This window comes from Echiichthys vipera, assembly GCF_963691815.1.
Source record: "Echiichthys vipera genome assembly, chromosome: 6".
In the NCBI taxonomy this organism is placed as follows: Eukaryota; Metazoa; Chordata; class Actinopteri; order Perciformes; family Trachinidae; genus Echiichthys; species Echiichthys vipera.
Genome location: NC_139831.1, coordinates 21,652,833 through 21,673,330, shown reverse-complemented (window position 1 = coordinate 21,673,330; position 20,498 = coordinate 21,652,833). Strand labels below are relative to the sequence as shown.

Here is a 20,498-nt window from a genome sequence, read left to right as displayed (position 1 = left end):
GTGCACTTATGCACCCACGGCTCCTATTTGTCTATTGGACGCGGCAATCAATGTCGTCTTCGACGCATTTTCACAGTGAAACGTTACCTGCAGGACAAATCTGTCAATCAAAGGGGCAAGACCATATAAATATCATCAGCGTAGAGTCCGGCTACAACTTCAGTTGCCTCAGCTCTCTCTTGGAACTCACATCTGGGATACAAACAAACAGGCCTCCATTTGGAATACAGCCGTTATGGGACCTTTGGATATCCTTCCAGCCATGGTTTTGTCCATGTGCTGTCATGTTCAGTTTGCATTAGCTTGGTATGTCGTATTTTTTTTAATTCAGTGAAAAATATTGCAGTGTAATGTGTGCTGGGACTGACGTGGTTGTCTTGTTTTCTTTCTATAGGACGGTGAATAATTTCCTCATGACTGGACCAAAGGTAAATACCTTTTCGATCTACCTATACGTGGTCACGCATTGTGCGTATTTTTCCCTGTACATTCGCATAACTGTTTTTCTTACTGGTTACGTGCAATAATGTCTACTAATACGTTTTTTTTTCTCTCCCAAGGCGTTTCTGACCTACGCCGGTAGCGTGCAAGTGGGTGCACAGAGTGGAATACATGAGTGTAAACACCAGTTCGCGTTGGAGAGGTGGAACTGCCCAGAAAACACGCTCCAGTTATCTACACACAACGGCATTCGAAGTGGTAAGACGTGTATCCATATATTGTTTATCATATGCATGACTTGCACCAGTGGGGTGGGGTAATTTTATTTCCAGCAACTGTCAACTTTCCCCAGTACTGTCTTTACGCACGATTTACGCACAGTATTGCGCGCACACTGTATATACGCATACCAAATTGAATTGCAAACTTGAACTTTGCGATTTGTTTTCTTTGTCACTTATTGCAGCCACAAGGGAAACTGCTTTTGTCCACGGAATAAGCGCGGCCGGAGTGATGTACACGCTCACCAAGAACTGCAGTATGGGAGACTTTGACAACTGCGGCTGTGATGACTCCAGAATTGGACAGACAGGTACGCTACATGTCTATTATATGCCTCTTTACACAAAATATCTACCTTTTATTCATATAATTAAATTAAAATGTGCATTTCTGAATGTCCAGGTGGAAGAGGGTGGATTTGGGGCGGCTGCAGTGACAATGTGGCGTTTGGAGAGAAGATCTCCAAACAGTTTGTGGACGCACTGGAAGGAGGGCATGATTCGCGTGCAGCAGTCAACCTGCATAACAACGAGGCAGGCAGACTGGTAAGAGTTTACTATTTTAGTCATTTCTTTATTGACTTTGTTCTCAAATTCATTCAACTTTTATTAATATCCTAAGTCAAGGGCGGAAATGGGATGCCTTGTCAGTGGCATTCACGCATGGTTTGATCGTTACATTTCCAACTAACACTCTCACTCTCTCGCCAGGCAATCAAAGCTACCATGAGGAAAGCCTGTAAGTGTCACGGAGTGTCTGGGAGCTGCAGCATCCAAACCTGCTGGATGCAGCTGGCCGACTTCAGAGAGGTGGGTAACTACCTGAAGATGAAGCACGAACATGCAAAGAAACTGGAGATGGACAAGAAGCCGGCGAGGGCTGGGAACAGCGCCGACAACCGAGGAGCCATAAAGCACGCTTTTCGGGGCATAGCTCGTACAGAACTAATTTACCTGGAGGATTCCCCGGATTACTGCGTCAAGAACCAGAGCGTGGGATTTCAGGGCACCGAGGGGCGGGAGTGTCTGAAGGGGAACAAGAACATGTCCCAGTGGGAGAGAAGGAGCTGCCGCAGGCTGTGCTATGAATGCGGCCTCAGAGTGGTGGAGAAGCGCATCGAGGTTGTCAGCAGCTGCAACTGCAAATTTCACTGGTGCTGCACAGTGAAGTGTGACAAATGCACGAAAATCGTTACTAAATATTATTGTGCACGTAAAGAAGGTGGAAGGAGACCTCACAATAAAACGAAGCGCAGGCACCGTGCGCGCCGCCACTGAATGCCATTTGTTGCATAGACTATCCTCATCACTTTTCATTTATTTTAGCAATATGGACATCAACAAGCATTATTTTGTTATACGAGAATGTTATTTTCATTTTCAACTATAACATTATCTGTTTCTGTGGTTTCAATGCACTTGATCTTATTGATTTGATTCTGCATCTATCCCTGTTCCAGGGATGCTCAACCGTCTATGTTGGTGCATGGGGGGGTCTGGATTTTTTTCAGTTGGGTCTGTCTTCTGTGAAGTCTGAAAATTGTCTAATATCTTATATGTATTTTTGTTACCTAATAAATATTTTTCTACAATATGCATGACTCAAAGTGATTTGTCGATGGCAGCATTTTGTATATTGGTGCCCTGGTGTCATACAGCCTTGGGGAAGAGAATAAACTATCTAATGCCATCCTTTGAAGTGCGCATATAGGCGTTTCCTGAACTCGTCAACCAATCAGCTTTCTCTGACTTCGAGGACAAAGAACAAGAGTTCCATTTGTTCCTCATTCAAATAAAAAGAGAAAGTTGCAGCACACAGGGACAAAATAATTACATCTGTTCTTCGAGGGATAACGGTGTAGGTGAAAATGGTGCATTCATTATTTTGGCTCCTCCTGCCTCTTTTATATAAAATGTGTCCGGGACATGCTTGGTAAGAGATCTGTTTGCCTGTATGTTTTCGAAATGTAGACTTAAGATAAATTGATGTCATTATTTATTCTCCTATCTCTTTTCAGGGTAGCAAGTAACTTTCTAATGACGGGACCCAAGGTAAACAAAACAGTTTGCCTTGACAAGTAATGGATAATTTCATTCAAAAATGTGAATCAGGCCACGAAATGACATTGCCTCTCCTGCAGGCCTACCTCACCTATGCACGAAGCGTGCTGGGAGGTGCGCAGAGTGGGATTGAGGAGTGTAAACACCAGTTTGCTTGGGATAGATGGAACTGTCCCGACAGCACAACTCAGCTCAAAGGACTCAAACGTGGTACGTTGAGACTATTAATACAATTCCTTCATTGCGTTATATGCGTTAAAATGCTGAAGAAAACCACTGACATATATGCAACAAATGTGCAAATAATGTATAAAATAGCACAGGACATCATGCACCGAAATGGAAATACATAGGTCACAGTATTCAAATAATAGGGACACTAATCAATATAAATGTGAGCCTAAAAAAGGCACAGTTGCAGTGTTTTTTTATTCTCACTGATCACTCTAACATTAATGCCTATTTTCTCTCCTAAACAGCCACCAGAGAGACTTCTTTTGTCCACGCCATCAGTGCAGCTGGGGTCATGTACACTCTGACCAGGAACTGTAGTCTGGGAGACCTCGATAACTGCGGCTGTGATGTCTCCAAGAATGGAAAAATTGGTGAGGCTCCAAGCAAAAACATATTAATCAGAATTATTTACATTTTTTATGGGCCTAAATAACATGGTATGGTATGTTATGTACATAAAACCTATGATGTAACTCTCGTGTGTCCTTTTTTGAAAGGTTAGCTTCGGTGACCTGATTTAAGTGATATTTTGTGTGCAGGCGGCCGTGGCTGGTTGTGGGGTGGCTGTAGTGACAACGTGGATTTCGGAGAGAGCATTTCCAAACAGTACGTGGATGCGCAGGAGACAGGTCAGGACTCCAGGGCTGCTGTCAACCTGCACAACAACGCGGCTGGGCGGCTGGTAAGTTGTGTTCACACACCAGGAGTATGTATCTGACATTAAACATGGTTGAGTGGTTGTCGGTAATCAAGATTCCCTGTTTCCAAACAGGCTGTGAAGGCAACAATGAAACGCATCTGTAGATGTCATGGCATGTCCGAGAGCTGCAGTGTCAAAACCTGCTGGACACAACTGTCAGATTTCAGAGAAATAGGCAACTACTTGAAGATCAAGCACAGTCAAGCCCAAAAACTGGACATCGACAAAAAGCGTATGCGGGCTGGCAACAGCGCAGACAACCGAGGTGCCATCGTGGACGCGTTTGGTGGCGTCGCGCAGACAGAGCTCATCTACCTGGAGGACTCCCCGGACTACTGCAGGAAGAACATCAGCCTGGGGCTGTACGGCACCGAGGGCCGGGAGTGCGTGCAGCACGGAGAAGGTTTAACCCAGTGGGAGAGGCGCAGCTGCCGCAGGTTGTGTCATGAATGTGGCCTGAGGGTGGAAGAGAGGCGCACGGAGGTAGTGAGCAGCTGCAACTGCAAATTCCACTGGTGCTGCACGGTGAACTGTGACGACTGCTCTCAGGTTATAGTCAAACACGTGTGCGCCAGGAGGGAAGGTGCTGACGGGCACGGCATCAGACGGAGATTCCGTGGACCCAAGTGATCGGTTACCCCGTCTACATCACAGTGAAGTCTGCTAAATAACGGCCCATATGTTTGCACTTTTCATGTCTTGTATAAATACTCGAGTGTCTATTTATATATTGTGTTTTTTATTGTGTTTTGTTTAATTAAAATAAAATAGAAGCGAAGGTTTCTGAATGTCACGTTTCATTTCAGTCTGTTACTAGAACACATTTGATTATTGGACCTAATACATCCTAGGGTCATTGGATTTATGAGAGGGCTCACAGGTTTAGAATAAGAATGGGCCGAATACAATTAACAGAGGATTACATGGATAACATGGTGCAGTTCGCACCTAACTCAGGTGTTGATCCAGCGTTGATCCACTAACACTTTGATGTCAACGTGTATTGATTTCATTCAAAGAGCAGCAATGCTTTGAAAGACAAATTAGCGAAGCATTTCCACCACTAGAAGTTTATTTGGCCTGATAATCCGGGACACCACTACCTAGCCTCGTCACATCCCACAGGGAATGCAAATGTACCACTGTACATCAAAGCGTTATGAGGTGGAACGGGCTTTAACATACATTTGTTACCAAACGTCACTGTTTCTCAGCAAAGTGGGTCACACTGGGATCCACATATTACACTACAATTACAGTGTAGCGACAGTTAGGCTATAAATAACTCAGATTCCACACTGAAAGCAAGTCAATTTCTAATCTTATGATTTACAAGTAATTAGGTCTAAGAGAAGCCTCGTCTCCGCCCACTGGCCTATCTGTCTTAGGAGCCATTCATTTGCCTCCTCCTCTCCTCTACCCCCTGTATCTCCAAAAATCTTCCTCTCAGTTGGACGTGTCATAAACCTGCCACTGTATCAGCTAAACGAGTGATGGCATGGATATTACCTTCATGAGGGGGTCCATGCCTGGGGGAGAGGGGGTGGGACAAGAGACCAGACCAGTTACTAGAAGCAGTAAATAACACAAGTGAGACATTACAGCATGGATTATCATAATTTATATTCCACACTACTTGTTATTTAAAATGTGACATATTGGCTCATGGCAATTAGAAACACTCAAACACTCTGTGAAACAACACACAACTCAAGTATAATTTGGAGGTGAATGCATTTCCATTTTCTCTTATTCTTCTACTCCACTACATTTGAGAGGGAAATATTGTACTTTTTACTCAACATTTGTCTGACAGCTTAAGTTAGGGGTTACTTTAAATATTCATCTTAATTAAAAAGTATGAGGGGATTCACATTACCCAGCATTAGCCCATATAGTTAAAATTAGCTCCACCTTCACCTCCTGAAGTATTAAAGTGCATTATTGCACCAATCATTATGATACAACAATATAAATATTTAATCATATTTTAGTGCTAATACTTTTTTACTTTACTTAAGTACAATTTTGGATGCAGGACGTTTACTTATAAAAGAGTAATTCTAGTCTGGTATTCCTCCTTTTACTTATTTTTACTATTTCTACTTTTTACTTATCCGAGTAGTTCCTCCACTACTGCATAAATGAATATCACATGGGTAAATGTACAATGAAATGGGTTTCTGGGACAGGGAATGTTGTACAATGGCAGAAAAGCTGACAAACTGCCACTAAGTGGAGTAAAAAAAAACAACTCCTGGCTGAAAGAACAAGTAACACTCTCACAGACCACAACACTCCCTCCCATCCTTTTCCATTTGTCCGTTTGCTTCTGGGGATGTCCTGTATTTCCCATGCTGTCCTGCTGTGCATTAATGAAGGTTTCACCCTACTGGAAGCCCTCACCGATCCGCCCCTTATCTCTGCACTCCGCTGAGTACATCATTGGTTCCATATTGGTCCCATATGATGCTTTTGGTTAATTGTGCTTTACAACTGTTCTTCCAATCATGTCTGCTGATTAAACCTCTTTTCCCTAGAAAGTGCAATTTCTAGGGAGAAGGTCAGTTGTTTATTTATCCTGCAACAGTTTTGAGAAGTCAGCATTTTTCAAACAGGCTTAATAAAAACAACCACATTTTCAGATCATCTTATCTTGATTTAATACTTTGCTTAAATTGGTGCATCCCCTTCTTTGTAATCATTTCAAGCCTCCTCCACAGAGGCAGTATCATGTCTTTCATGAGGGTATGTTTCCCAATCAGGACAGAGGAGGAAAACAGGGGGGGTGGGGGGGGTCTCCCACTGGGACCCCCCAGGAGGACACATGTATTCACCCAGACATGCCTGGGGGTCTCGGGGGATCTGAGTGTGATTGATCATCCCTTTTCTCTGCTGCCCTCCTCTCTCACCTGGGTGTGAGATACCAAGAGTCTGGGATACAAGATCTGACAACTTTCAACAATGTCATGTTATGAATTAGAATAAAAATCATGCATGAGATCACAACTTGACTGACAACAAATATCCAAGTAGCATCATTGACCTGTGCATATAAATGAAAGTATTTAGAATTGTATGCCAACATTAAATCCACATTAAATCCAATCAACATCCAACCATATTTAAAATTGAGAAATCTGCCTCTTCAGTTTGACACAAAAACTATCATATGCAGCTACAAGCCTGTGGTTGTACCGGTACATGTAGGTTTGTGAAAGGAAATCAGCAGGCTCTATGTTTAGAAATAGATCTATTCTGCTGTGCGTGCATGGGCTAAAATTGCATGTCACAAGTGCTTTACAACCACAGAAATATTCTACTTCAGTCTTTTACGTGATCGACAAGACGACAAACCACAAGTATGCTTGTTTAAAAAGGTCATTCTCAACCTTCATTCTATAAAGGTAGGTTGAGTATGTAAGACCTCAAGAGCAATAGTTTTGTGAGCCCGCTGCAAAACGAAAAGCTCTTGCTGTCATTAAGCTATTTAATTTCTCTCTTTTTTCAGTGGATGTGATACTTACAACAGACAAGCATGAGTTTAAATGTTCCTTCTCAAGCGGAGGTGATGGGATGGGATCCCCAAAGTCTAGCTGACTACATGAGGAGGGTAAGTATAAAAAAAAGCAGCAGGAGTTAAATGTCTACACTGTTAGGATACATTTTTTGAAATTTCAAAATTGTGTTGTGTTGTCTATTTTTCTTGACCACAATTTGTGGCTTATTTTATAACACTAAAGATTTAAAAAAAAATCCAGATAATCATGTAACTCCACACACAGTTAGCGTTAATGTATCTGCTCTAACAGTGTGTGATGTCTTCTCAGCTTAAATTATCCGGTTGTGACAAATTAGTGATAAAGGGCAGCATGACTGGAGAACAGTTCCTAGTAAGTATCTCAATATCTCTGGAGACCTTTACACTTATACACTATTCTGAAATACTCTGAAATTCATTTTTATCAATATTCAAATCTTCATTATGCAGCAATTGACTGTGGGTGACCTTCAAGTGTTCCCCCTGCTTTATGTCCCGTGAGTATTATGGAAAATATACATATTTCATTGACACCAAAGACTTTTCCAAACAGAAATATGCATTAATAAAAATGGCATTATATCTTCAGAGTAATTGTTAAGATCCAAAGTGAAATCAACAAGGGGGAACAGAAGACGGCCTTTGGTCCTAAGTAAGACAACAGATGTTATTTTACAGCTTCTACCCAATGTGTAACTGAACAACAATGCATCATTTTATTTATTTACTTACTGTGCAGATCAAAGACACAGAAGTACCCAAAACAAGGTAAAGAAAACCTGGGTTCACCCGTGCCTCTGATATCATAAAGCCATACTTTCTTAAGCCTAATACTATTCTTTTCATGTTTTTTTTTCTACAGGATTTGTACAGGAAGAAGTTTGGGGCTCTGATGAGCTGGTAAGTAAAAAGCTATTGTTTAGGTTTCATACAAAGTTCAGGGTAAAAGCAAATTAATAAAACTAAGTGACAATGGGCCTCATGCAATAACGTTCTCTTAAATCTCTGTTATATTTCTCTTAGTTTTCTATTAAGAGAAGAAATAAGAGAAGTCAACTTAAGTGAGCTGCACCAAATGCTCTTAACCATCCAGATCTGCTCTAACCCATGGTTTGCTGAATAATTAATACCACTTGATCATAACAGTTTATTAGCATATGTGTCGCCTAAACACTATATTAAAAAAAGGCAGATGTGGCATGTGCGAACACTCTGGCACACGTCCAAGAATTAGAGAGATGCCACCAAAAAAAGGCTGCAAGAACAAGAACAACTTCAGCAGTAGTGAAATTGACAAATCTATACAAATAAAGATAAGAGGAAACGCTTCCTGCTTGAGGCCCATTGTTCCTTAGTATGTATGCAGTATATAACAGAAGAAACGGTTCACAAAACTGTATTCTGTGATCTGCGTCGGATTCATGATCACTACTTGTGTCACATGTCTGGGCTTTGGTCAGGACACTGAAAGTGATCATGACTATGAAGATCCAGATCAGGAGGAAGAGGAAGACGGCTACATCTGTGCTCTGACTGAGCCACAAACAGCTGAGCAACAAGACAGTGACGAGACCTACGAAGAGAGCTGCGAGATGTCTTCCTCTGCTGGCATAATGAAGCCACCTCAACATCCCAGAGTGACTAAACATCAGGACAGTCAGTGCCGTACACAATCAAATGCGAAAATATATCAGTGTTTCTGCTGCCTTCAGAACTCGAGATCACATTTCCTGCAAGTCTAACCTAAGAAATCTGTGTGTGAATGTGAGTAGATCCTGATCATGCTCCGATACCTGCTAAAAGGACCTCAATAGCTCAAACAAAAATGAACCATGACCTTCAGAGACCTTTCAAAGCACCAGGTAACATTTAAAGACGCCCCAACCACCTGACTCATTGATGATCTAAGCCCTATGTACATGTAAAACATGTTTTCTCTTTCCGAACACCAGCCAGCCAGCCCAGTCTGCATATCAATAGGAGCAAGAAGGCTGGACAATCTGGCTCATCACAGACAGACCTTGCAAAATCAAGTATGTGCTGCTTATTATGTATGTATGGGTTTAGAGTAGTTGTAACAATTGAACAGCTAAATGTTGCGATCTCCTCACAATATTATACATTTCTGTTTTACACTATCCATCACGTCCACAAGAGGGCAGCGCTGGCAAGGCTCCTGGCACATCCACAAGCAAGACCCCTAAACCAAGAATCCCCAAACCTACAGATGTATCCAACCGGTAGGCCAACCTGAATGATTTATTAGTCTTGCAAGCCTAACTTTGGGTAATGGAATTATTTATGTCTTATACATCTTTTACATCTCTCCCCTCCCAGAGAAGATAAACTCATTCCAGTTCCTCCAGTGCCAACACAGCCTGCTAAGGTCGACAATTCAATACCAGGAGCGAGAAAGGTGAAAATAAATAGTGGGTGGTTTCCATATAAAATGTGCTAGCTCGAGAACACAAAATATTGAGGGTGAGCATCTCTGTGGAATTACACACTTTGAGTACTTTTGGGAAGTGAAACAGCAGATGGCGATGTTGTAAAAAGAATATGGTGGGACCCTTCTGGCCTTTTGCATTTTGTTCACTAGGTTGGGTAAGAGGGGAAATCTGTTAGTTATTTTACAACAATAATGTAAAACACACTTATATCACTGCAAAAGAGAAATGAAAAGAGTTTTTAAGTGTTTTTAAGACAGACTTTATTGTCCTGAGGGAAACTTGTCTTGCAAACATACTGTACGGTATCTGCTGTTAAGAAATTACTAACACACAACCTATAGTATATTCATAGACTGCCATCAATCAACAAATAATATAGTTCTTACTATGACTTTCTTTTTTTGATACATTCAGGGTTTGGATCCCAGCTGGTATGGAGGAAAGGTGACCAGACATCAAGCTGAAGTTCTTCTCAAAGAGGTGAACAAGGTCAGGTGCTACCTCTCACAGTCTCACATCTCTCGTCCTCCTCTTTCTGGAGCAGACACACATATACACAAGCATGCAGCTCAAATGTCACAAGATGTTATTTGCAATATCATGTTAAAAGTGCTTGAATGTATGTGTCTGTGTGTGGATTCATCCACATTTGTGTCTTTAGGATGGGGCATTTGTGGTGAGGGACAGCTCACATGGTGCAGTTGAGCACCCTTACACCCTGATGCTGCTGAAACAAGGCAAGGTTTACAACATTATGATCCGTAACCAGGGCAACTCCTACTCCCTTGGCACTGGCTTCAAAAACAACAAGGTAAACTGAAAATTATGACGCCATCAAATACAATATTAAAATTAGAGGAAAAGATAGTCTGTGTTGACTTTGAGTAAACTGAAAAGTTCACATGTTGCGGCACGCCCCGGGGAGTGTTTGATGCTGCTGACTTGTGCTGCCCTGCATCATTAGGTCTCTGTCCTCTTTTTTTGTGTGCTGCAGAGTTTCCCTGGAGTGAAGGAGATGATTACCCATCACACACACCCCATTGCGGCTCATACATGCCACAGACCAAAGAGCTGAAACGAAGAGCCAGTGCTTTCTGCTTCACCCTGCGGCCCTCTGACCACTACCAACTCCAAGCTTAATGTGGGTTTTCCCATCGGTCTCTGTATGCTAATTTTATGCGCAGACATACGTGTTTTACTCAGAAGCCTTTTAGGAACAACCAGACAAATGTTACAATTTTGACAAACACATAATGTCATTGTTATGTAATTTTCTTATCTGATAACTTCACTTGTATTTTTAGCAAACATGAGAGAAAATGAATATATTTTTTAAATCGCTGATGGTTTGCACGTTTTATTAAACTACTGTATGTTTTCCAGACACACAGCATTACCTCTGTTCTTCATTCCTCAGTTTCAGGTCACGCTGGGTGCTGCTGCTTCAGTTCCTCTTGGATTTTCAGAAATGCCAGATACTTCTCAGGGTGGCCAACACAAACGATCAGATCACATTGCCTCAGCTGGGTTCGCACTGCAGACAGAAAACAAATACATGCACCTCAGGTCAGCATAGTTCTAAGATGTTCAAAGGTCACATTTCAAAATATACTATGAGTCCTCACCAAGGATGAAAGGATTTAACAGGAAATTACCTGAATGATAGACTTGTATACTTTCCTCTCCATTTCCTCGCTATTATTAAGCAGTACTGGTATTCGCTTTATTTCTGACACCAATTTGTGGATATATCTGTTCTACACATGAATTCTAACAATGTTTTAAATATGTTATCTGAAAAACAAAGTAAGTAAAAATCACAAAGAGTGTAGTGTTGATGAACAGAAAGAGCTGAAACAATCAAAACTATTTTCTGAACACAAACTAAGTATTTCATATTCAAATAATTTTTGAGGTTTGCTTTTAGTAAGTTAAAAACTGGCAACAGCTCTCTAAAATAACAGCTTGATATAAAAAAATGTTCTGTTTATACAACAAGCCAAACAATAAATGATTAAAAAGGGGACACCAAAACAACAAATGTCTGATGTTTCATTTTCTTCCAGGCTCATTGAAGTCAGAAGATAGTTATAATCAAATAAGACAACACAGTAAGCAGACTACTTTGACTGCCTCTTTGCCCACAACTGTCCCCCCTGGCAAAAAAAGAAGTTGCAACATCATGCCTCACATCAAATGGCATGATGATGGACAACCGTGTGTGTGAAATCCTTCAGTTACTCCTATCTGCCCATCTACAGTGTGTGATCTGACAGACATCATGTAGCATCTTGCAACTCTGCACCACTGACATCTACAAGCAAGGCTAAGTTGAGAAGCAGTTGGTTTAAAATAAACCAATTTTGGTTATCACATTTCAGATCTAGGATAACAGTTACATCATGCGCTTTGCATATTTGCAAATTGATCATCAAGGCCATCTTTCTGGCAAAATTGATGCTTACTGACATTGTGGAGGTATAAAGGGAGTGGATGGGGATAACGATCACACATACATGCCAGTTGATCCATGCAGTTAGATAAAGAGTCCAGCCTTTTCAGAATGTTTTCCAGATCAATGTAGGTGGTTGAGGGAACTTCTTCTGTTCTCTTCTCTGTGTTTTCCATCTGAGAAATAATTACATAGGAACAAAACAGGCTATATAAACTACAAATATAATTAATTAATTAATTATTAATAACATTAATACAATACAACATTAGGTGCCATACAAAAAAAAACAGAACACATTCTCATTTTCTTTTTTTATTATTGAATTAAACATGCTTAACAGATCAGAACACACGGGCCATGCTAACATCAAGTAGCAGTATTTGCATTAGTGAATGAAACATCCTGTTTTGCAGCAAACAGTCAGAGAGCAGAAACACAAGAACCAAACACCTGCTTCTCCATAGCAAACAAAATAAACAGAGTTTAGCATTTACAAGCTTCATCAATCCTTTCCACTTAATCTCAGCACAGTGACCTTACTCTATGCACTGAAAATTCTGACATCACATCTGAGTATATGTTGTGCCAGTAGACTCTCAGGACACGTGGCCATCTCTGGCTCCTGTTTTTAGTCTCCACAGACAATAGCTTTGCAACGATGATAGGCTTCTTCCAGTTTCTTCATAGAGGCCCCCAGCTCAGGACTGGTCCGGAGGGCCACCATGTCATAACCCATCCAAGTCAGCTGCTCTACAGGTGAACAGACAACGAATATATCGTTAACGATATTATACATTATCACAAAATCCCAAATAACTGCGAACTGAAATGAAGCCGTAAACGCAGTTTTACAATCCAATGAGACAAACTTAACGCAAGTTATAGGGAATGTATCACAGTCGGACGCCGTTGGCTGGTGTTAGCCCTATCCGGACGGATCTGGTCTGCCGCAGTTTCCGGTCTTTGTGTTGCCTGTAGTGGGTGATCGCTACCGAAGTGCAAGTATAATTAATTTACACACTTCTAAGAATCTACAAGTGAAGTTTCATATTTGGACATGGGCATTTACAGGTCAAATTAGTAAATGAAAGTGACGTTGATGAGAGAAAGCAGTCAGAACGTTCGGGTGACGCTGAGTGTCTCAGGTGGTGATTTACATTAAAAATGGAAATGAAGAAGACTTTACGGTGTATTTTGGAGCTAGTATAGCATGTGATTTAATTGTGAAGGACTGAAGTTTGTTCCTGGATGTTTTGACAGCATTGATGTTAATGTGGACGACCAGCAGCTCCCAGTGTTTACGACGGGAAGATCTGGGTGTCCGACTAGGGCCGAGAGCAGCACACGGCTAATTCACCGGTGTTAGCGTCCTTTTGACCACTCTTGTAAACACAAGGATAAATGAGGCCATTAAAACCATATATGGTTACATAGATAAGGAGTTAGACGTTAATTTAACACCATTCGATTAACTTAACATTACACCATCATTTATATTTGTAGGTTAAACAGAAAGTTTGATAGAATTTAGCCAGAAACGGTCCGACTGGTGACACAGTTCTACATAACGTTACCTGATATTTGTTCAATGTGTTCAATAATATTCTCCAGGTCCTTGTTCAGCTCCAGCACATCGTCGATGTTTCTCTGTGGAAGCTCGGGGAACGACGATGAACCAGCCATCTAAATTACAAACCGGCATCACGTTAACGTTATGGCTTATATCAGCTGCCCGTTAGCTAGTTCTCCGTCAAAAACGAACGGAATTCAGCTAACGCCAACGAGACTTCCCTGTCGTTAGTTGTCATGGCAGCAAAAATAGACGTTAAGGGTTAGTTAGCTTACATGGCTCAGTGAGCTGTGGTCTGATTTTAGCAAGGTCAAGTTAGCATGGTAACCTAACGTTGGGTTCTTCTAAATTTAAGATTTTTGAAGAGAAACAACAAATACTCGCTGGGGTTTTAAAACCACAGTTCATACGGTTATGGAGGTATTATCTAATTTAAAAATGACAAAACACTTACGATAGAGAGTTGTTCGGTTGGTTCGTGAGTTTGAAATAGGAAAGCTCTAGCGCCAACCTGAATAGAACAACGACGCAGTACGCATTCTCCATCTAAAACGCGATGACGTATCTTCCTACGTGCCTCAAGGTCATTTTTAAACAAACTTATTCCATAAATGTATTGTAGCTATGATAACCTGCCTTGGTAATAATAAACATTATTATCTGAGATGATGAGTGACCGGTAGATAAGATAAGATAATAAATTCAATTAAAATTAAATAAAAGAACCCTTTATTAGTTCCACCGTGGGTGAATTTACAGTATTTCAGCAGCAAAAGCGGAAAGTGCAAATAACAACAGCATCAACAACAGATGCAAAATGCAAATATAATAATAGTCTATGTACACAGCAATAAATAATGAAATAACACTTAATATATCTAAAACAGTATGAAACAAAAATAAATAAATAAGGGCTAGTGACAGTAAAACTTGTGAAATTGTAGTTTATATAGGACATATATGAAAGAAAATAGGCTATGTCCCATACATTTACCCTAACTAAATTTGAAAATATGAAATACTATTCATTCAAAATAAAATTGGCCTATGTAATCTACTGTTACTGTAAGGGTATTATTACTCCTACTACTACAGTAAGATATGCACTCTTCCTACTTCTAGCCTAGGCTATATCTCAGCCTGCTTTAAAGAGGCCATGGCAATGGTTATTGTTTTGTTCATCATAATTATCACTCTTTGTCTATGACGTGTGGATATTAATGTAGCCTAATGTAATAATAATGTAAGCTAATATTAAATATGACATATATCCTAAATATTTAAATGAGACTACATTTTGTCACAAAATTGTCTTTCCTCTGTATAATAAGGTTGTTCATCTCCATAATGACTAAGCTGCCATTAAAGAAAAACAAGAATGATTCAAATGTATCTAAATAGGCCAATGCCTTATTTCGGGCTGTTTAAATATGCATCATAATCATGAAAAAATTACAGATGACTGAACTCAATTAATATTCAAGGAACAGCTCTAGTGGAAAATTATTTAATTGAGGGTGAAAAAAAACCCTGGAGGAACTGAAGTAGCTGACAGTAGGAAAAAAACTGAGAGAAAGCAGTAACAGACTACTCACCTGAGAAAGCAACCAATGAAACGAGGCAGGGGGCGTTTCCAGGGAAACAGATAAAGCAGGTATGACAGGTGAAATCTTGACATAAAGAAGGACAAGCCCACAGGAAAGGGGTGGAGAAGAGTAGCCTGCAAACTGGGAGTGTAGAGACTGTCATTTGGATCAGCTCACCTTCAAATACCTGCAAAGGTCTGAAGAAGAAGAGGACTTTCGGAAGCTGACAAAACCGCTACAAAAAGACATTGGCATAGAGAGCAAGGACAAACAAAGACAAAGGATTAAGAGGAGACCCTGAGAGGTGAGAAGAAATTCCACAATGTCTTCATTTGAGGCCCAGAGCCAGTCTCCTCCCCGGTGTGGCCCACAGTTCCCCAGCCTTGGCCAGGAGCCCCCTGAACTCAGCATGTACAGTGACTGTTACTACCCTCCTCCTTCACTGCCGAGTCCTCAGCGCACCACTCCGACCACCTACGACCTGAGCGACTACACCACCTCCTCCCCAAACCCTTACCTCTGGTTCAACGGGTCCAGCATCAACACACCACCGTACCTAGCTACTACCGGCCCGCCTGGTAACCCCGGCCCTCCCTTTGTCCCTCAGCACTACGGCATGCAGAGGCCTTACCTGGGTCCTGCCGGAGCTGGTGGTCCGGGAGGGGAGCTGAGCTGGTTCTCTCTCCCCTCACAGGAAGATCTGATGAAGCTGGTCAGGCCACCTTACTCCTACTCCGCTCTCATCGCCATGGCTATCCACGGTGCACCAGATAGGAGACTGACATTGAGCCAGATCTACCAGTATGTCGCTGACAACTTCCCTTTCTACAACAAGAGTAAAGCAGGTTGGCAGAATTCCATCAGACACAACCTGTCACTGAATGACTGCTTCAAAAAAGTACCAAGAGATGAGGATGATCCAGGTAATTTTTTCCTTTTGGTTTGGTTGTGGCTTTGTTTTGAATATCCCTCCATTACAAGGGAAGACTTATATGATCGATTAACCTCCATTTACAGTGTTATTGTACTGCTTTGAAAATGTTCTGTGGTGTGATGTGTTGTATAGCCTAAAGCCATTTTGAACCTCATCAACTCTATATTCTTTTCACAGGCAAGGGCAACTACTGGACACTTGACCCAAACTGTGAAAAGATGTTTGACAATGGAAACTTCCGCCGCAAAAGGAAGAGGAAGTCTGATTCCCTCTCCGGTGGTGAAGGTGGCTCAGGGGCTCCAGAGTCAGGTGACAGCGAACGAGGCAGCCCCAAACACTCAACTGCCCTTAACATCTCTCCTACAGCGGACAGGATCCCCTCCCCTTCATCATCCGGGCCCACGCCGTGTCTTAGCAGCTTCTTATCCGAGATGTCTGGAGTGACAGCCTCAGCAGCTAATGACGTGGGAGCTGATGGGTTAAGCAGGCCGCTGCACCTTTCTTTAGACGGGCCTCATAGATCCACACAACCGGGAAGCTTTAGTAGCTACTCCCCCAACTCAGGTGGCCCAGAGTGGGTACCTCAAGTGCCAGCTCCCTCTGTGCTCTCTTCTTCACCAACCCACTCCTCTCTAGGCTACACTAGCCCCATCCTGAGCCAGTACAGTGGGTCCAGTGGGCATTTCTACCCTACACTGGGCTCGACTGGAATCATATATCATCGCGAGGGCACAGAGGTTTAATAAGACATTAAGTTTGTGTGAAAAGACTCTTGACTGGAGAATTTGAAAGTGTTTCGGTTGGGAACGACAATGCAAAAGCAAACACACACAGTTTGCGCTGACTGAGACAGTTGAGATCACTTTAGCGTGTGACAGTAGAGTAAAAAGGCTTTGATTCCCACAGTAACAGCAGAGTCAGCAGCAGTGGACTACGAGTGTCACTCCCTGAAAGCCCAGTCAGCCTCACTATCAGATCCTCAGTCAGCTTTAATTCAAACTAAAGCTAGCCTCTATCAGATCTGACTCATTATTAGCAGATCCTAGATCTGATCTGCTGACATCAGGTCATTCCACACCACTATCTGTGATTCTTTGATGGTATCACCCATACAACGCACAGACAGCACATTTAGAGCAGCGGTTAAATTACACCATTGTCTACATAGTGTGTGTAGGAATTAACAAAAGGTAAAAGGTAAACATTTTGTCATGTTTTCTTTTTTTTTTTGTATAACTGAAGCAGTCTGATTAACTTACAGCCTTGGAGTGTGATAGTGGTAATTGTACTTTGTAAATATGTCACTGTGTTGTGTAATGTTATTCATTTATATTGTTGGTTTGTTGGTTAAACTATTATGTATGGTAAATGCTATATATTTTTTTGTTTTTGATATGAATAAAAAGGTTTTAGAGTTCTACCGTTGGATTTCTCATTTTATTGTTATGATGGATGATGGATAATTATTACTCAGGAGCAATTGGCTAAATGATTACTCTCAAATCCCCTCCCTCCCAAGAGAAAAGACATTAAGACATTAAGCACTCACTGACAGAAAACAGTCCTGTCAGAAAAGCAATGACCAGTAGAGTAGAACCTGCATGACGGTGTAACCTGATCTTTGTGTGATGGATAGTTAACTGATCCTCCTAAACGGTGGAAATCCACATTCCCATGCTGTCCCTCTTTGCTACACTAAACACAGAAATCCTTCTCCGTCACACCATCTTAACATAGATACTGCTGACTGGATTCAAGCCTCAGAGGGACCAACTGTAAAACGCTGTAAAGATGCTGAAGCATAAATGATCTGCTCAATAAACAGTCAGCACTACAAATGAATATAATATATGAATATAATCAAAACATATTCATCATCATGGGCAGTTGAGACTCTGTGAGAGTGTATGTCTGCTTTATTATCATATGCACAGACAAACTGGTTTGCGCCGTACAAAGACAGTCATGATTGCTTTCTTCTGTGACCGCCATTCATAAAAACGTACTTTAAAGGAAGACCATAGATACAGTAATATGTAGTATAAATATAAGAAGTTTAGTTTTTTGTTTTAGTTTAGAAGTTTATTGAGTAGGGACAAATACATTATATTTTGCTTCATATTAAATATAAAACAGATGCCATGCTTACAGGTTTATAGGCGAGACAAATTTGCAGCCCCTGTCCCTGGTTAAAAAAGTAGTAGAAGAAGTTTTAGGCTATAAAAATAAAGATACCATACTATCAGCAATGCACATGTGTATAGTCAGATGTGGAACAGTTATTTAGATGTGTGCAATAAGTCTGATGCACTGCAGTGACAAGAATCTGAACAGTAGATCTGGAAAAATGCAAGACACTGACATTGGTAGTATGTTGCTGTCTGTTATATGTCCTGATACTGCAATTGTGATTCATACAGTGATATAACATAAAACAAACACATGTTTGGACCACATCAGTTCATGGTTCCCCTTTAAATGTGGGCTTTACTTGATTTACAACTAAACTATCCAGTTAGAAACAGCCATCATCTACAATGGTTAATTTAAATAACCAAAGTTGATTAACTTGGTTAAAAGACGATCAAGTGTGTGACCAGAAACAGTAACTTATATATCAAATAACCTGAAGTGTGGTTTGTTTTATACTTTGTATATTGCTTTGAGAATTTTGTGTTCTCATGAAATGTGCTTTTGTTACTTTCATTACACCTGCACAGGGACTGCAGTAGCAAACTAGTCTTGTGTAATTAACGTCTATTAATGTGACCGTCCCTGTAACTTTAAACTGTATAAATAAACAAATAAATAGATGGATAAAGTGTGACTGATATAATTTCCCAATTATTTTACCTGTTTTTTATTCTGCACTTTGTGATGCTGCACATGCTTTTAAATAAATATAAATCCTTTGATGGATATCACCCTTAGGCCTTTATTTACCCTGAAACAAAGGCAGCATGACAGTCATTTACACTAAACACATAAAGAAAGAAAGAAAGAAAGAAAGAAAGAAAGAAAGAAAGAAAGAAGAGAACACACATTAAACCCAGATCAAGTGGAATTTAACATCCTGGCACAATCGGCAAAGTGTATTGTATGGATAAAAGTGAGACGGTCATCCTGTCAAAATTTGCATAACTGAAGACAAGTGATGAGGCTGCATTTGGATGGATCATAAAGTCCCGCTTTATTAGCTGTGTCAAAGGCATATATCTCATTTAATCGTGTGAAAAGTCCTGCCTCTCATACTGAGCCATAAACCTCAGAACTCATTCAGGTTATCCGGTCCGTGCCAAATGTATATGCAAATACATAATAATCTTTTCCTGCAGATATTAAAGAGGGGATCAAGAGCTTTTTTTTAATAAAAAAAAAAGACAGAGAGAAAGAAGCGGGAGATAAGCAAAGACTAGGGGTGACAAATGGGAAAAGTACAGTAAATATCAGGATATCACTGTCCCGACATGTCACACTTCCATCCCAAATCGTTTTGGCACTTTGAATAGTTTGTGCAGCCAATTATTCTGTCATGCTCAGACTTTGTGTTGGCAGGTAAAAGATGTGGCATCAAGAACAAGGGTGACCTTTTGCCTTGTCAATCCAGCATGAGCTCTTTTTGAGTATATCTGCCAACAGGAACGTTATAGGGCTTTTGTGTCGGAGACTTCATTAACAGCAGACATCACCTTCTGCTGTCTTATTCAGACAGTTTCAAATTGATGCAAATTTGTAGCCGTTAATCACGCCAGGGATGGGGATGACAAGGTCAGAGGGAGAATGCAGATGGAGCTCTCCAGATAAGAAACGGTAAAACCTGAGGGATTTACTTCACTGACTCCATGAAACCAAAGTCAATCTGCTTTTATTGAAACTCATAACACGATACATATTTTGGAACTTCCCTTGTCTGTTTTTTTGTGTATTTATTTAGACAGTTAGCTTACATCACGGACCACACACTTGTATAACTTGATCAAATATCCAGTTATTATACTGTTTTCCTCCTGGCACTTCTTCTCATCTGCTTTTTTTCCCTTTCCCAGTGAAAAAAAACAAACACCTAAAACCTCCATAAAAACCTCGCATCTGTTTGATTTTCTTCTTTCTGTACCTAATGGTTGTTTCAGTTTCAAAATGAAGCTGTCATACACTGGAGCACAAGCTATTGTGAGTATGTCCATTTTCTGCTCCTTTATACTTCTACTCCACTATAATCCTGAGGAAATTGTGTACTTTTTACTC

At 40.8% G+C, this 20,498-nt stretch overlaps 4 protein-coding genes across 4 annotated transcripts; all 4 read left to right on the top strand.

The window, feature by feature from the left end:
- Positions 1 to 235: 235 nt before the first annotated feature.
- LOC310948348 (protein Wnt-8a-like) lies at positions 236 to 2,000 on the top strand (the record flags this gene model as incomplete). The annotated part of the gene is made up of 6 exons (XM_083915441.1): positions 236 to 306; positions 395 to 428; positions 561 to 699; positions 908 to 1,033; positions 1,126 to 1,268; positions 1,434 to 2,000. 6 exons carry the CDS (start codon positions 236 to 238, stop codon positions 1,998 to 2,000), a joined length of 1,080 nt encoding a protein of 359 aa, XP_083771567.1.
- Positions 2,001 to 2,590: 590 nt separating this feature from the next.
- On the top strand, positions 2,591 to 4,347 carry LOC310948347 (protein Wnt-8-like; the record flags this gene model as incomplete). The annotated part of the gene is made up of 6 exons (XM_083915440.1): positions 2,591 to 2,655; positions 2,741 to 2,774; positions 2,864 to 2,993; positions 3,263 to 3,388; positions 3,557 to 3,699; positions 3,790 to 4,347. The coding sequence occupies 6 exons, from the start codon at positions 2,591 to 2,593 to the stop codon at positions 4,345 to 4,347; spliced, it is 1,056 nt and encodes a 351-aa protein (XP_083771566.1).
- A 2,908-nt stretch (positions 4,348 to 7,255) lies between these two features.
- lcp2b (lymphocyte cytosolic protein 2b) lies at positions 7,256 to 10,826 on the top strand (the record flags this gene model as incomplete). Its single annotated transcript, XM_083915439.1, is given in 7 exon segments — positions 7,256 to 7,330; positions 7,548 to 7,610; positions 8,719 to 8,895; positions 10,123 to 10,197; positions 10,370 to 10,519; positions 10,703 to 10,737; positions 10,739 to 10,826. Coding segments are annotated over 7 exon segments (663 nt in total).
- Positions 10,827 to 15,441: 4,615 nt separating this feature from the next.
- foxi3b (forkhead box I3b) lies at positions 15,442 to 17,574 on the top strand. The gene is made up of 2 exons (XM_083915841.1): positions 15,442 to 16,242; positions 16,431 to 17,574. Exons 1-2 carry the CDS (start codon positions 15,642 to 15,644, stop codon positions 16,994 to 16,996), a joined length of 1,167 nt encoding a protein of 388 aa, XP_083771967.1. The 5' UTR covers positions 15,442 to 15,641; the 3' UTR covers positions 16,997 to 17,574.
- The last annotated feature ends 2,924 nt before the right edge of the window (positions 17,575 to 20,498 follow it).

What these genes read in the sequence shown, in the direction of transcription:
- foxi3b (XM_083915841.1), top strand. Translation starts at nt 15,642, where the DNA reads ATGTCTTCATTTGAGGCCCAGAGCCAGTCTCCTCCCCGGTGTGGCCCA. An exon ending in AAGAGATGAGGATGATCCAG is followed by an intron (nt 16,243 to 16,430) that starts GTAATTTTTTCC and finishes TTCTTTTCACAG; the next exon opens with GCAAGGGCAACTACTGGACA.